This window comes from Apis florea, unplaced genomic scaffold (genome assembly GCF_048593485.1).
Source record: "Apis florea isolate Af1SG1 unplaced genomic scaffold, ASM4859348v1 contig_3517_pilon, whole genome shotgun sequence".
Classification (NCBI taxonomy): Eukaryota; Metazoa; Arthropoda; class Insecta; order Hymenoptera; family Apidae; genus Apis; species Apis florea.
The window spans coordinates 1,912,227-1,929,246 of NW_028256778.1; the positions used below are offsets into that span (position 1 = coordinate 1,912,227).

At 30.1% G+C, this 17,020-nt stretch overlaps 1 protein-coding gene and 1 long non-coding RNA gene across 3 annotated transcripts; one reads left to right on the forward strand and one right to left on the reverse strand.

The window, feature by feature from the left end:
• Nucleotides 1-245: 245 nt before the first annotated feature.
• LOC100872915 (sperm flagella and cilia-associated protein 2-like) lies at nt 246-16,200 on the reverse strand. The gene is made up of 10 exons (XM_086913890.1): nt 15,465-16,200; nt 14,387-14,706; nt 11,502-11,979; nt 9,900-10,554; nt 9,053-9,338; nt 7,487-8,294; nt 6,055-6,860; nt 4,921-5,932; nt 3,297-3,521; nt 246-1,066 (listed from the first exon to the last, which is right to left on the reverse strand). Exons 1-10 carry the CDS (start codon nt 16,059-16,061, stop codon nt 776-778), a joined length of 5,478 nt encoding a protein of 1,825 aa, XP_086770016.1. The 5' UTR covers nt 16,062-16,200; the 3' UTR covers nt 246-775.
• LOC147656667 (uncharacterized) lies at nt 8,289-11,388 on the forward strand. Of its 2 annotated transcripts, none has more exons than XR_015293987.1 (2): nt 8,289-8,501; nt 10,237-11,172. It is a non-coding gene; the product is annotated as an uncharacterized LOC147656667 (long non-coding RNA). The 2 variants fall into 2 exon arrangements; XR_015293986.1 differs by lacking the exon at nt 8,289-8,501 and adding an exon at nt 10,024-10,163 and having other exon boundaries at nt 10,237-11,388.
• Nucleotides 16,201-17,020: the final 820 nt, after the last annotated feature.

Below are 17,020 nucleotides of genomic sequence, written 5' to 3' on the forward strand. Positions count from 1 at the left end.
CCTCGTGTACGCGATACATGATATCTTTGAAATTTAATGAAGGATTTAGAACTTTTTCACAAGTTACGCTCGTAATGTATCGAAATAATAAATCCTGTTAAAGCTTCCTCCTAATTCCACCACGTTTCATTTCATCGAATGTTTCTTCTTTTTTTTTTTTTTTTAGAAATTACACAGCCCAGTCATCGTAAAATCAATAATATCAAAAATTTTTTTAAAAATTAGAAACAAAGAACACAAAATAATTAAATACATACATCTTTATATATTTATTTAAGATAAAGCTCAATTTTTCATAATAATTGGATAAATCGTTGGCATCAGTAATTTTTTTAAGATGGAAAATATTTATTAAAAATATCGTTTTTTAAACAGCGTAAATATTAATTATATTCGTGCTAAAAAAAATGGTTAAATCAAAAACTAACAAAATAGAAAAATTTTATTGCATTAAGGAAAAAAACGTTATAAATGCCAAAAATATTTTACATTATACTTTTGTATTATATAAATGTTTCCAGTGAATGGCAAAAATCTTTTTTTTTTTATATTTCGATTACTATTTCTTTTTGTTTTTTAACCAATTTTTCCAGAAAAGATAACAATATAGAAAAATAATTAATAATCATCCGTTCACAAATACAATGCAAAAATGATTAAGAAATATTTTTAAATTATTTAAGTAACTTTTAAATGAATTTCAATGGGCCATTTACTCTATTCTTCAAATAAAATAGATATAGATATCTATAAAAGATAACAAAATTTTTTTTTTTTACGAAAATTTCGCATTTTCTTGAGATTTTGCATTTTCTCTTTCTACAATAATTTCCTCAACGATTTCTGCTATATTCTTAATCGTAAATTTGGTAACATTGGTTAACAATTGTTTCATGAAATTGTGATTTAAAAACCGATGCGCCAAAACGACATTCTTCTCATGATTAAGCCTCTCGTCTCTCAATTCTTCAAATACGCTAGCTAATTTTTCATGCATTGATGGATATTGGCCGATAATATCTGGCTGCAGCAATAAATACCATGGCAAAGCTGCAGCCAGTACCGTCTGAAACAATGGAAACGAATAAAATTAATATTTTTTTATTAATTTTTATTAACTATTATTTTTTGAATAATCATATATTCAAAAAAAAAAAAATGAATAGAGGGCATTTCACCAATTTCTAAAAGTTTGGTTATTATTCTGAACTACTTTTTCTTGTACATATAAGTGCAGAAGATCTCATCTTCTGGGATATTAATAAAAAAATATATTTTACATATTATATATGTATTTATAATATTTAGAATAGGTTTGGATTAAATATATAATATTGAATTGTTTGAAATAAATTTAGATTAGGGCTAAGTTTGGAATATTGCAGAATTGGGTTAGATTTAAGATAGATTTAAGTTAGTTAGCCTAAATTAGATTTAGATTAAGTTTGGAATAAATTTGGATTATATATGTATTATTTTTTTTTTTTTAATTCAATCTTTCAACTAGAAATAAAACCAACAGGTAAATAATACTAGAACATTTATCAGTAGTTGTAATCTACTCAAACTATATCAATATGTATTAATATTATGACTAAAATATGCCTAATTTTAAATAATGACAATACAATATAATTCTTAATCTGAATTGTAATTATCTTATTGTTATTTAAATCTAATTCAAACATCAAACACTAAATTGCATAATATCAAAATATATTTAACATTAAATATTTGATATTATATATAAAATATAAGTTAGATAGGACATTTACAACATTTGAGTTTTATTATATACAATTATATATAATTAGATATATACTATAGATATATACTATTCTAGGTCAATATAATATTTAATTATATTTAATTTTATATTTACATTATTATATTTAATTTTGGTTAGATCAAGCCAAGATCATTTAATTCAAATTAAATTTAAATTCATTTACTTGATAGCCAACTAGCTATTATAAAATAGCTAAATTAAGGGAAATAATAAATATTTAATTAAAATTTAATTTAATCTAATCAAACCTAAATTTATTTTGAATTTAACCTGAAAATAATAAATCTAATCTAGCATAATTTACTATAAATTTGATTTCAAACTTTGTTCAAATACTTTTAACACTTTTATCAAATTTTTTTAAGAGAAAAATTCATCTTTATAAAATATTTATGATAAAGTTATATTTTCCTAAATGTTTTTGTAATGAATATATAATATAGATATTTTAAAATTTAAAATCAATTTCACTGAAAAATAATATACATTAACTGCAAGTATTTGTTTATTTTACAATTTAAATATTAGTTAATTAATCAATTAAATTTAAATATATTATATTTCATGTATTTTAATATTGCTTTCATATAATTATAAAAATTTGATAATATACAATGAAATATAGAAAATATAATTAAAAATATTTTATCAGAAAATATATATACATATGTACAAATATTTTTTGTAGTATAATATTGTATACATTATTTATTTATATTGATATGTTGCAAATATATAAAATCGAGTGTAAAAGATAAATACGATATATTGATTAAAAAATATTTTTCATTAGTATTTTGACAAATCAAAATTATTGAAATTGAGATAATTATATTGATAAATAAGATATTAATACTAATCTTTATTTTCAACGTTGAATTCCAATTTATAATAACATTTTTTTTAGTTTTGATATATAATAACACTTTTTACTATTAATCATTAAAAATTGTTGAACTTCAAAATTGCATAATTTTATTTATATGTATTAAAATCTTTTATTTTTCGATTCTTTTTACCAATTTTATTTTTAATCAATATTCAAAGAATAAATCCTTTAAAAAAGTGTTCTAAAATTTTAAAAATTTATTGACATTTAATATTTAGAACTTAGAAATATCTTTTCTTTTTAATTTTTTCTTACATCATTGAAATATTATCTTCATGATAATTGAAAAAAATCATTATTTTTAACAAAATTACAATCATTCCAATAAACATTAACTTTTATTCGTTTATACCAACTTTTTTACTTATTTTAATTTTTAAAATCAATTCTTAAAATATATTTCATGCATGTATTAACAATCGCTATTATGTTATTATACGAAATATTAAACCGTGCATTATTTAAAAATCAAACGCGATAGAAACAAACAGATTGCACTTTTGAATTTGAATTCATTAAGATTATTAAAATTATATATCAAATCTTAAAAGTAACGAAAATTTTAATAAAGATCGGTGTTATCGTTTCTCGTATATGCAAATAGATTAGATTTCTTACGAGACAAAGGTCGAAAGAGATCCAATAAATGATCAGTTCCGAGAGTTCAGGCGGGGTCTCTATCTCCTCGTCCTCTATCACATCCTCAAATGCCTCTTCCTCAGGATCGACGGATTCATCGAAAAATTTGAAAGATGAAGGACTTTCTTCTTCGCAATACAAATCTTTCTGTTCGATTATCTTTTCAATTTTATTTAGGATATAATTGATTAACAGCTTTGCCACCTGAAATAGATCAGCGAGAAAATTTTTATCGATTATCATTGAAATTTTATTATTTATTCGTTTGATTATTTATTAGCAATGTATAATTGCTTGTATACAACTGAAATAAAAGGATAACAAAATTTAAAAAAAAAAAATGACTATAAATGGAATTAAAAATTTGATTCGTAAAACTTCGATTTGAAAATTTGTTAATTTTCTTTTGTTTCTTCTTTTTTTTTTTTTTCTAAAAAATATCTATCGAATTTCAGTAAATTTTTAAAATTCGTGAAACTTGGATTTGTAAATGCTATTAACAAGGATGATATTAAATATACAAAGACGAAATTTTATTTTATTCTTCATGATTTCTAATATTAATTGTATAATATTATATAATGTAATTTAATTTCTAGAAATTATTAAACAAAAATTTATCAAATTAATGAAAAAATGAAACAAAGAATGTTGCCAATGATTTCTATTTCCGTCACATTTCATCTAACGTAAACTTTAACTACTTACAACTTAATAAATAATCCACCATACTCCAACTTTTGTGTTTATTTTGATCTCTAAAATCAATTCTTCAAAATATCTTTCATTATATATTAACATCTTATATAACAGTTATAAAGTTTATTCAATCGAATCGAGGATCTTTTTTAAAATTCTCGAAAATATTTCGTGACACATTGAGATTTCCAAAATTTCAAGATTTGCTAAATACAACTGTAAAAATATTTGCAAATAAAGAGTTTAACAATTTTAACGATTGAGGTTAATAATTATTTGAACAATTTATTATTCAAAACAGTTATATAACAATAAATGTTATTCGAGCATTTTAATAAATAAAGTTATTAGTTGAAGTAATTTTATTGGAAATTTTAACTAATTAATTTTCCCTCCTGTCAACTCTGATCTGAGATACTTTTGAAAATCTGAGCTGAACCGATCTGATCCGAATTCTCGAACAATTCTCGATCCGAATATTTTTGTAGAAAAAAGTTGGGTTGAAAAATTAATTGGTTAAAATAAAATTGTATATAATTTCTATAATTGTTCTTTATTATATTTATATTTCAAAAATCTAATTTATGCTGATAATCTAATTTCACTTTATAATTTAATAATAGTTATAACTTCAAAATAAATTTTTAAATTTATTCTTATTAAAAAATCCTAATATTTGAAATTATTTGAACAGTAATTCTCATTGTTATTAATCGACGAAATTATAAATCGATCTTATGAATTTAATAATATTAAATTTGATAATATTCAACTTTAACTTTATTAAAAACCAACTTTTCATTTTTAACCCTTAACACCCACGAATTTCCCTATCGTGCACTTCTAGCAAAAATGTTTCTATCCTATTTCGAGATTTCGATTTCCCAAAAAATCAAACACCCACCTTGACAGCCTCTTCGACCTGAAGAAGAGGGATGCCGAGATCATGGGCCAATTGTTTCTGATATAAAAGCTCCTTCACGTATCTCTCTCCCTCTTCCATATCGGTGCACACAGGATTCCCTATGGCGAGAGCGAGCGCCATGGCGAACCCTTTCCGTGGATCCTCGTTCTTGCAAAAGGCCAACAGCAGCGCCGTGTAATTAATCAACTCGTAATCGACCATGTACATCTGACCGAGCAAATCCTTGGCCAGTAATCGCCTGAGCGCCTCCTCGGGGTCGAGACTCGATGTCTCGAGCGTGTGCGGCATGATGTACGCCCTCTGTATGCCCTTCGAGAGTATCGAAATTTTATCGACATCGAAGTGGTAATATTTCTCCTCGTACATGTCCACTTTCTCCTCCACGATCTCCTCGTGGAGACGGGTCAGGTTGATCAAGTTCTCCGTGCTCTCGAAAAACCAGAACGACGTCCTCTGGTACTGGGCCAACGTCACGACCTCTTTCAACTCGTAATCCTGAATCCGCAAACGATCCCTGGTGATCAAGATTTCCCGGCAAGTTGGATACGGGATATCCATCGCGTAAATAAGGAATTCCCGCCAATCGACGTAGTTCACGGATTTGAAGATCCTGTTGATCAAATTCGAGATGTCCTCTGGACAAAGGTCGTACCACCTGCACGGGAGCATCATCGGCTCGCCCTCCTCGAGGCCGTGGCAAACCAGGTCTTGGAGAATGTAAACAAGGGTGCGCTCGCTCATGATCCCGATCGGCGCCACTTGCTTGAACATGTCCATCAGGTGGCTCAACTTGATTATTCGGAACCGCATGGACGGATACTCTTTGAGTCTTTTCGGCTTCTCGGACCTCATTTTCACCACGTACACGTTCGATTTGATGATGAACTTGTCCCCCTTCAACTCCATCTCCTTCTCCAGCATTTTACCCTCCTCGATCGCGAAACAGAACACGTTCACCATGTCGTTCACGCTCTTCATCTCCTGCCAATACCTGGACGAGCGTTTAATTTGAATTGAACAAATTGAATTTAGTTAAAAGGAACAAAAATCTACTTCTTCTCGAGAACATTCGTTGGAATGAAAATTGAGAAAAAGAAAAGAAGTGAAACAGACCTGTCTACGATAGCATCGTAAATGTCATGAAACAATCTCTGCATCGTGTCAACGAGAAAATCGAAATCCAGTCGTGCCACGTTCACTATGGACTCGAGTTTCTGCCGAACTCTTAAGATCTCGTAATTGCTCACGTAACGCCATTCCAAGAACAGATCCTGCACCCTCGACGCCATTTTCTCTATATTGTTTATCGACTCTATGGAATCGATGAACGTGAAGTCTTTCCCCTTGAACGTCACTTGTTCCCTCTTAATCGTCTCCTGGATCACCGTGAACAACGTGTCAAGGATCTCCCTCACGTAAACGACATTCTTCATGATGCCCTTAAACATGCAAGTGTCCTCGATGTTCACGATCATTTTGCTCCTTTCAAGCAACACCTGGTTGATCTCCTTCTGGATGTCGAGCCGGCAGATGGCAATTGGAGAAGAGCTCTGGGCCTGCGATTCAACCTTGAATTTCGATCGATCCTTTTTCCTTTGATCGGTCAACTTCTCCTCGTAGATCGGCGATTCCTCTTCCTCCTCATCGTTGTCCTCGGACTCCATCGTCTCCACGTCGATCTTGTTCAGGACGACCTTCGAGACGCCCAGCTCTCGCAACGGTTTCTTCAACATACCCATGTAGTAATCTTGCAGCAGGTGTTGGGTGTCGATGCACCGGTCTATCTCGGCTTGAATGAGACCCACGAAAATGTCGTAGAGGATCACCGCCTCTTGTATAGCCCACTCGAAGCTCACGTATCGCTTCCGTTCCTCTTCGGCCACGCGTCTTCTATCATCGCAAATCTCCCACAGCTCGGCCTGGAAGCGGAATTAGAATCGAAACAATAAGAATTTTATGCGGGTCACAAGTTTTCTTATATCGGTTCAAAATTGGTTTAGTGACATGACTTGACGTTAAATCACGCGATGTGATTCGAATTAAATTGGAAATTGAGGAGAATTGAGTCACTGATAGAGAGGATTTATTAATAAATGTGTTTAGCGCTAAGATCGTTTCCAATTAATATCGTATAAAGATTCAATTTTAAAGGCTTTGAAAGATTAAAAGCAAGTAGAATTATTAAATTTTGTACAAAGCGTTAACTTTAACACTAAATCTGAATCGACATATTCAAAATTAGAAGATGCCATGTAATTTTGAATATTTTTATCTCTTTAAAATTTTAATCTTTTAATCATATTAATTGTATTTCTTCACTCAATGTTTCTCGATCGATTCCTATCAAATCAGACAGTATATGTATTTCTTGTCAAAAAATCAATAATATATGAATCATAATATATCTAAAAGAAATAGGCATTTAATTTATGCTCAAATATAATAGCAACGAGTTTAATATTAAAGTTAATTGTTGATTAAATTTCGAATATTCGAAGAGTCGATTTTCGTGGACGCATCAAACGTATAATCCGAACAACTCTACCTGGAAATCGGCCACGCGACGATGCAGCTCGCATTTCACGTCCACCTCTTTCCGCGCATCCATATCGATCGAGTTGAAAGCTTGCTGAAACTCGTATATCATGTCCTGCTTATGATCCGGTCGTTTTATAAATTGCATCGCGTTCTTATGCAGAAAACCCGTGTACGGAACAATGCTCGACGAGTGGACGCTCTTGAGATACAGTAACTCCTTCACTTCCTCTATATAAATGTCCTCCAAGATCTCCCACAGTTTGGCCATGTTCTGCAACAACATCGAGGGAAGGGGAAAGTTGATCCATTGCCAGTTCAGTTCGCCAGGTTTCGATGGCTTCAAGTCGAATTCCAGCTGAAAATCTTCAGATATGACGTCGTGCTTCATCTCCTCCTCCTCCTCCTCGTCCATGTCTTTGACGAGCTCGAGCTCCGCGAACTCTTCGTCGGTCACGAGGCGTCGAATTACGGCATCCTTCGTGATCGGGAGACGATGTGGATCCATTTCCAACATCTCCAAAATGTCCCCGAATAATTCTCTGGACATCTTTTTCGGATAGCCTAGCACGAGCCTGGCTAATTTCTTCAAAGTGGGCAGATCGAAACTCGAGTAATGGAAAACGTACGCGATCTTGTGAAACGCGTAAAAACCGTCGATAGATGGCGTTATTTTGCTTATCTTCTCGTACGTTCGATCACCTTTCTCGAAGTCCCTCGGCTGTTGCTTCATTCGGACGAAAAGCGACACGAACGTGTTATTATTTTTGTAATCATAAATTTGTTCCAAAATCGAATTGGGCATTATTTTCGAAGTTCTGCAAAATCGAGAACGAGAAAAGTGTCAGTTACAGGATTCAGTGATATTCAGCGAGAAAGATCAATTTTTACAGATCGCTATTTTATCGAACGCGTGTTGGAGGATAAATAAATAGGAATAAAATATGGTTTCTTTGCGCTATATTTTTTTTTAGTTTTATTTGGTGAATAAAAATTGTCCTCGATAATGATATTTTTGAGATACGGTAAGTTTGAAAATTATTACTTTTATTGATTTTATGAGCTTGTTTAAAATATATTTTTTCATCGACAAATAATTCTTATTATATCATGAAAGAATAATTTATTAAAAATAGATGTTAATGAGTTTAAAATATGTTGTTAAAGATTTTCTTTTATAAGATATTCTTTTAACAATTTTATATATGACCAATGTTCGAATTATTTTCGAATTATACATCAATAAATTTTTAATATTTATTAATATTATTAGAAACAAACGAGATATTACATTGGTTATATAACTGATATAATATTTCTTCTTTATCATTTGGAATATAATATCAGATGCATATGAATAAGCAGAATTCAATGATACAGTGCCAATAATTTTTTTGCAAATTCATCCTACCGTTATTAATAGATAAAATAATAATATTTCAAGTAACATGATATTAGAATTGTTAGAGTATTAAATTTCATGTCAATATCACAAGATAAGTTTTATCGAGTATTTTGACAATCGAGTATCAGTAAATTTTTCGAATGAAATGGAATCGTTTCGTTTATTATTAACCTTTGCAGCGCGTATGGATCAGATTTGTCCTCGAAAATGATTCTCGGTTTTATTATCTCGATGTCTTCAACGTTAATGTCCTTGATTTCGAGCTCTTTCGGGTCGGGAGGTGGGCTCATACCCATCGTCGTCTCCAACCACGACATTTGATCATACGAACTTGGATAATCAACGAAAACCCAGCCTTTCGCATCCATCTTACTCTTTAAATACTCGATTATGATTTTGGTCCCAAGATCGTTCGTGATAGGTTCGCCCAACGTTAGAAACTCGTAGGTCCACTTACCTGCACACATATCAGAATTGGGCAGTTTTCGTGTAAGAAATATAAATAACAAGTAGGAAGAGTTTAAAATGTTCAATTATTCCGAATAATTTCAATAAAAGTTAATATAAATATACTCGATAACATAAAAATCATCATATTTTAAAATGAGCTAAATTGAATAATTCGTTTGTTTCTTTGTAATAGAAAGAAAAGAACGAACTTTGATTTAAATCTAGACATAAGCAAAAGAGCTTTATTTTTCACAGATAGAAATATCAAGTATCTAGAATAAAAGATAAAAAAAAAAGAAATATTAGAATTGCATATACTGTTAGTCGAATAATATTATTTAATCTTCTAGGTCTCGATGTTATCAAATGTATCAAATTTGTGAATCAATATATAATACTTGTTATTTAAGCATAATTTCAAAATATTTTTCCTTTTTTTCTCTCGCTGCTTATATCGTCGAACAACTCAGTCAGAAGTAGTCTATTCGATACTTTTAATAACGCGACAATGTCGAATTCCAAGGAAGAAAAGAGAAACGAAAGAAAAAAGGGGAGGGGGAAGACGTACCTATATGCGCAGTATCCGTCAATATAGGATCTATATCGTCGTATGGTATATTCCTCGGTGTTTGCGTCTGCTTGTGTATAGAAGAATCCATTTCTTCCTCGTGAATATTGATCGGAAATGATTTGTTCTCCTTCACTTGTTTGTTTGTGGCTTTTTTCAAATTCGGATTTGGTTCAGGCGTGGTTGTTGACACTTCGTCGGCCCATCTCGAACGTTTAACGTGTTTCATCGTCAGGCAGTGGTATTCCGTTTGCACATCGATCAGTTGCGTGGTTGCCAAGATTATATTCAAATCAATGTACTTGAAGTCGGCCATTTCTTTCTTGTACTGTTGCAGACAATGATTGATCGCGTCCTCCATCCGCACCAAGTGAAAATTGGATTGTTCGAGCAACATCGAAAGAGTCTCGTAAGCCTTCGCATCATCGATCCCGAGAATGATCGAGATGTTCTTCATTTTGATTTTCAACCGTTTGGAAGGATCCGCGGGTCGAGCGTAAAGACCATCGAGGAGTCGATGCACGATGTATCCGAGCACCAAGCGGCCAAGCTTCATAACCTCGCGCGTATCTTCATCGAGCTCCGTCAAAAGAAAATTCCAGGGCTCGTTTAATTCCATATAGTCGTCGAAGAGGGTGTCTTGCAGTATTTCAATCTTGGGTTCGTGTTTATTTTAGGGAGATATTAATTTTTGTTTACCTATTTTCTTTTTTCATCTATCGATAGCTTTTGACGGAGAAGAATCCAAACTTAGAGTTTTAACTTATATATTTCCTATCCGAGGGGTAAGTAATTAATAAAAATAAAATGACTTTTGAATATTGTAAAGTGAATAGCAAATTGACTTTGTCGTCTTTGAGGTGATGTTGATGATGAAAATGTGATGCTTCGTTTCTATATTTTATATTTGTTCGTAGGGAGATTAAATTTTTACAAAATATTAATACAAATGTTAATATTTTTACAATTATTTCGAGAAAATTATGTGCATATAATAAAAAGAGAATTGTCTCACTTCATTAGAAAATAATAGAAAAATAGAAATCTGCATTACCTACAATTAATGAATCGGTATGAAATATTTATTTCTGTAGGGTATTCTGTCATCAGCTAATACACGTTGCAGCAAAAAAGTAAGAAAATTATTGAAAACATAAAATAACTATGCATAAGAGAGTAAATTTTTTACTCTTTTTATAACTCTCCTTTGCTGTAATCTCTAAAAAATACATACAATGTCTATATCAGTTATTTAATTAAAATATTAAAAATTTTTTGATTGATTTCTGTGTCTTGTCATTTTAAATATTGATTATAAAGTAATTCTTTTTTTATCTAAACACTTTGTTAGTGTCGTGTTTCTAAATGTATTATTATATATATAACATGAAAGATAATTAAATATAGAAATTCTTTTTTGAGTTAAAATCTGTTTGTTATCATTACTGTGTTATATACATATATAATAATAAATTTTTAAAATTAAAAACTGCTATTTTTCGATTCTGTTGATTAATTTCAAAATCTATCGATTAATAAGAAAAAAAAAATAGATAAATGAAAATAATCTTCTAATATAAAAATAATTTATTTCAACCTAACCTTTACATGTTTGCTCCAGTCGTCCGCTTTGATGAATGTTTCCAATTCATGTTTCGGGGTGTCTAGATCGAAAGGTACCTTTTTCTCGACGATCGGCTCAGATTTGAGAAACAGGCGCCTCCACTCGCTGATAAGCGTGAGCGGTATGTGGCCATCGTTCAATTGCCGATGTTCGCATATGTTGAACGCGATGGTCAGCAAATCATCGATCACTTTTTGACAAATTGACCAATGTTTCTTCCGTATTTTTTCTATCTTCATTACGTGTAATCTGTGACGTAACTCGCACATTCTTTGACACTCGATTTTCATATCTTTCTCGTCCGCTGTGACCAGATCCTGAGAACGATAGTATTTCGCGCGATCCTCCATCTCGTTCGCCTGCAAAATGATATCCTCCACGACCCTTTGATTCTCGGCCATGATGTTCTTTTGCTCGTGTATCTCGCACAGTTTCGTCATGATCTGCTTCTCGTACCTACGGAATTTGGAACTCTTTGGAACCGTTTTGAATTTTTAAAATTGTGGAAAATTCGATTCTTTTTGAAACTTTTGATGGTGATTTTAATTATAATTGTATCGAGAGTCTTGAAAGTTTGTTATTTGAAAATGTTGAGAGATTCTTTATGAAGATAAGATGTCATTCGATATCTTACAAGCATTAGTAATTATTTAATGTAGAGGAGAAACTTCGATGACTTTGAATCGACATATATCAAAAACAGTCTCTTGAGTAAACTTGAGTAAAGAGATTTTAATCGTTATTGTTTAAAAAATTATTGATTATTAAGAATGGAACATGCTATTAATGATGTTATTATATAATTATTATATTATATAACACGAACTTAAATTGCTTATATAACTTAATAAATTTCAATCGAAATTTTTGGCCTCGAAAATGCTATGAATAGTGACATTACTAAATAAATAAATAGTAAGATCTTATTCGTGATTAAAAATTTCTTTTTTATTACATCCTTGTTCAATTTGATTTCAATTATTTGTGATTCAAATTGACAATGACGTAATGTTTCGTACTTATTACTAAACAAAGAATTGTTATATTCCGTCTACTAAAGTGGTAATTTCCCCAAAATGACAATTTTCCGCAAAAGAAGAATAATGTGATGCCACATTATCACATTAAGTATATTACGTGACCAAGTTTTCGCCAAGCATGGTGTCACGTTACGTGTCTTCGTAATGTAGCAAGAGTAATGAGGATAATGTAACGTCATCTAGCCATATTTTGAATTATATCAATGTAATTCATTTTTTATCAGACTTTTATTACGTCTTCGTCGATTTTTCAAAAATTCTATTGAATTTTTATTGTATATTAATACTTATAAACATATCCGAATTTCGTTTTTACGCAAGATTATTGGATAAATAATGATATTTGACTTGAATCGATGATAAAGAAATTCAATTGAATCGGAAATATCGATATCCATTTTGATATAAAAAGAATTGTTTGTATATTTCAATCAATTTAAATACTTAAAAGTTTAATTTGCGAAGAATAGAGGCACTTGCAAGATCTTCAATTAATTATTAATTATAATATTTGGTTTTTTCCTTTCTAATTCTTCCCGAATCAAATGTGGCATTATATGTAAAATTCTAAACTCCCATTATCCATATATCTGGTCCACTCTATATATCCTGATGGTATACAAAATGCTAATGAGAATTGCGATGGTTCTTGAAGCCATCTAGTGGCGGTAATTGATACTACGAATCAATTCATTGACCGATCGCGATAACTTTTAAATATTTTTATATTATATCCACAGAGCTTAACGTCATTTTAGGAGTAATAAAATCGTTATTTGTTATTTAATTTTAAATATAATCATTATGTTATATACAGACTGGAAAAATATATCTGTCTATTTTGAATATCTTTTGTATTTTTAGAAAACTTTTTATACAAAAATTGCACAGTGCAAAAAGACTTATAGTATGGCAATAATAACTTTTTTTGGATTGAAGAATTTTCAAAGATTTCAAATTTATTTGTATTTGTTTTAAATTGAAATTAAATTGAAATCTTGATTTTTTATGATGAATAATGTAAAAAATTAAATAATCCCTATTGAATATGATTATTTAATAATAATGAAAGAATAATTTGTTATAATTTAATATAAAGTTTATTCATTAGTCTAAAAGTTCTCTACATTTTTAATAATAAAAAAATAGCATGTAATTTAGAAAAAATAAAAATGAGTTTGAAAATCTAAAAACTCTACACTAACGAAAAAATTATTATTGCTACATTATACGTAATTTTTTCATAAATTTTATCCAAATCATTAAAAATTCTTTTTTATAATATTAACATTCTTGTCTATATTATTTTTTTTTTTTTTTCTCTAATAAGTTACAATCAATTCAAATATATTTATATAAGTAATTTCTAAAAATATTAAACACTAATCATATATTTTGGAGGAAAAATTTAAAATTTTTCAAGAAATGAAATTAATTAATCACGCTTTTTGAAATGATTCAAACATTCATAATGTTAATTGTGATTTATATTTATATTTATAAATTATTAAATTATACCAACTCTAACTTTCTTTCTAGATTTCTTTTAAGTTTTCATATCAATAATATTCGTCAAACAAAAATTGATAAAAATACTCAAGATATTGAATTTTCATAACGAATCTCTCAATATTTTTAAATGTATCAAGACTCGTAATAACTCATTATTAAAAATCGAAACAAAAATTTTTGCCGAGGAAAAAGTTGCTTGAAACAGCTCCAGTTAAACTGTTTTCACATTTTTTTTTAGACATCTTATAGATACAGAATACAGATTTAAACCAATTTGAGGTATTTCGGATTCCATTATTATTCGTATATACCTTGATTGATCCAACACTCGTTTCGCCAGTTCCTCGTCGACAGTTCTGTCTTGCTTCTCCGCCATTCTTTCCCACAATTCCGAGAGTATAGATTTCTGCATCTTCGATTTGAGAGCGGATGAAATCTCCGCTCGTTTCTTGCGATTCTTCAACCATTCGATATACGATTTCGCCATATCAGGATCATCCCCGATCGGTTTTAAATCTTCCTCAGACTCTTCCTCTTTCTCAGTCTTTTCCAACTCCTTTGAAACTGAATGCTTCGTAGCGAAATCATCCAATTCCTTGCTCACCTTCTTTTGATAATCCTCTTTTGTTGTCTAAGAGATAAGACGACAAATGACAATTCTTTTATCCAACATTGTTATTTTTGATTTTTTTAATGTAGAATCGTAAAATTTCAGTAATTAGTTTATGTGTGAAGTATGAAATGGGAAAAAATAAGAATTGCTGCATTAAGTTATAAGAATAATATAATAAAAAATTATAATTTAATAAGTATGGTTTGTTTTTTCAAAAATTTAAATTTTTTGAAAAATTTAACTTTAACTAAAAAATTAAATATCTAATATTAATTGAAAATATTTTAAAATAATTTAATATTCCAATTTTATTTTATTTCCAAATATTATTAACCAAAATATATTTAACATTATTTATCCATATAACGTGTAAAACGAGAGGGGTAAGATGTTGAACATATTTCACAAAATTACAATTAAAATTAAAACTATTGCTAATTTAATCATTAACAAAAATTCTCGCAAAATTATTCACTCACGATATAATTAATCGAAAAATAAAAATTACGCGCCGTTGAAAGAAATATTTAAAATGTAACAGCTTAACAAAATATCTTTTATTTTTAAAACAATTGTATACAATTGTAACGTTAAGATAATATTTGTTGTATAAGAAAAACAAAAAAAAAACATTTATTTTCACTTTGTATCCTCATCTTACCCCGACACCTTCCTCCTCCCTCCACATAGAGCAAAAAAAAAACTCGCGTAAGCATGAGTACCTGGACGCGAGACTCCTGTCACGCGAATCTTTCTAGCTAGGAGCTGGTAGATACCTCGTAACACGGCTTGACATCAGTTACGCATTTCGTCTCCACTTTTTCAATGGTTTTTTTTTTTTTTTTGATATACGATCGAAGCATCTTTGGAACTTTTTGCTGATGCCATTGGATCACGTCCTGCCCTTTCACCAGCTTCTTCGACAATTTATTCTCCGACGGATGGTAAGGCGGCGGATCCTCGCAGACTCTGACCACATCGAACTTCTTCGATGTGGGCACGAATTTCTCCCTCTCTTTCTGAAGCGTGATAAAATGCAATCTCTCCTTGCTCTCGAGGCAAAGGTACACCTTGTAGAACAGGCGGAGAGACGAGGTCCCTTTGCCGCACGAGATCTCGTCGATCAAGTCCTCGTCCATCTTGATAGCAATGAACCGTAGCCAAAAGCTGAGATGTCTCAAATTGACTCGGCACAGGGCGGGATCTTGGGTCACGATGATTATGTCCAATTGATCTTGGGTTATTATGTCGTAGCTGTGCAAAATTTGAGCCAAAAGGGAGCCGTCTCTGGTGTAATAACCGAACACCTCAGGGCGTAGGTCTATCAAGATTCCTAGCCTCGCTTGTATCCAATTTCGCAGAACATCGCCCATCCTTCTTTATTTACTGCCTCGACTTCTATCCCGGATGATAATTGGAAATATCGAGTTTCTCATTTTCGTTCGAACTTTCTTTCGCGATTATTTTATTATACTGGTCGAAGTTGGTCACTTATTATCACGCGATCGATCGATTAATCGATATCGGCTGGTCACGATCGAGTTTTTAATTCCTTTCAATTTATTTGCTTGTGCTATATAATCGATAACAGACGATACGTATCAGAAAAATGGAAAAAATGATATTATTATTTTATATGGTAAAATTAATTTTTTAAATATTACTGTGCTATAATAAGAGCTGTAAAATTTTAATTTTATTATATTATCAATTGTGATACTTTTTTCCTTCGTTTTATATTACAAATGATAATTTTCCTTATTCTAAATTTAATTATAATTTCTTCTCGAATTTAAATTTTTCATATAATAAGAAACATAATTCGTTGAAAACAAATTGTTGTAAAAATTATCCAAATTACTGAATAGAAACTTATAAATAATCAATAAAAATAATCATTTCTAAGTAAAAAAAAAAAAAACTTTTTGATCAAATTCAAATTTTAAAAAATTTGAACATTATTAAAAGATAATCTTTGTTCGCTAGAAATATTTTTCTTACCTTTTTTCAACAAAGTAAAAATAGATTAAATAGATTTAATTTTTAAAATATCTTGAATTTACATTTTAAGAATAAATTTTGATCTTTCATAACTCAGATTCGCAATTACTAACACTATTCATTTCTTTAACTTGTGAAAAATTAAACTTTTATTTAAAAATTTATTTTTTCCTTGTCTTATAAACCAATATATAATATAAATAAAAAATTTCTACAATCACGACATCCTCAGAGGCTATTTACAAATTATCATCTTTCATCTATGTTTCGAAAATTTTTATTAAACACGAAACACTTTGAGTTTCGTAAGATTTCGAGGTTATCACATCCC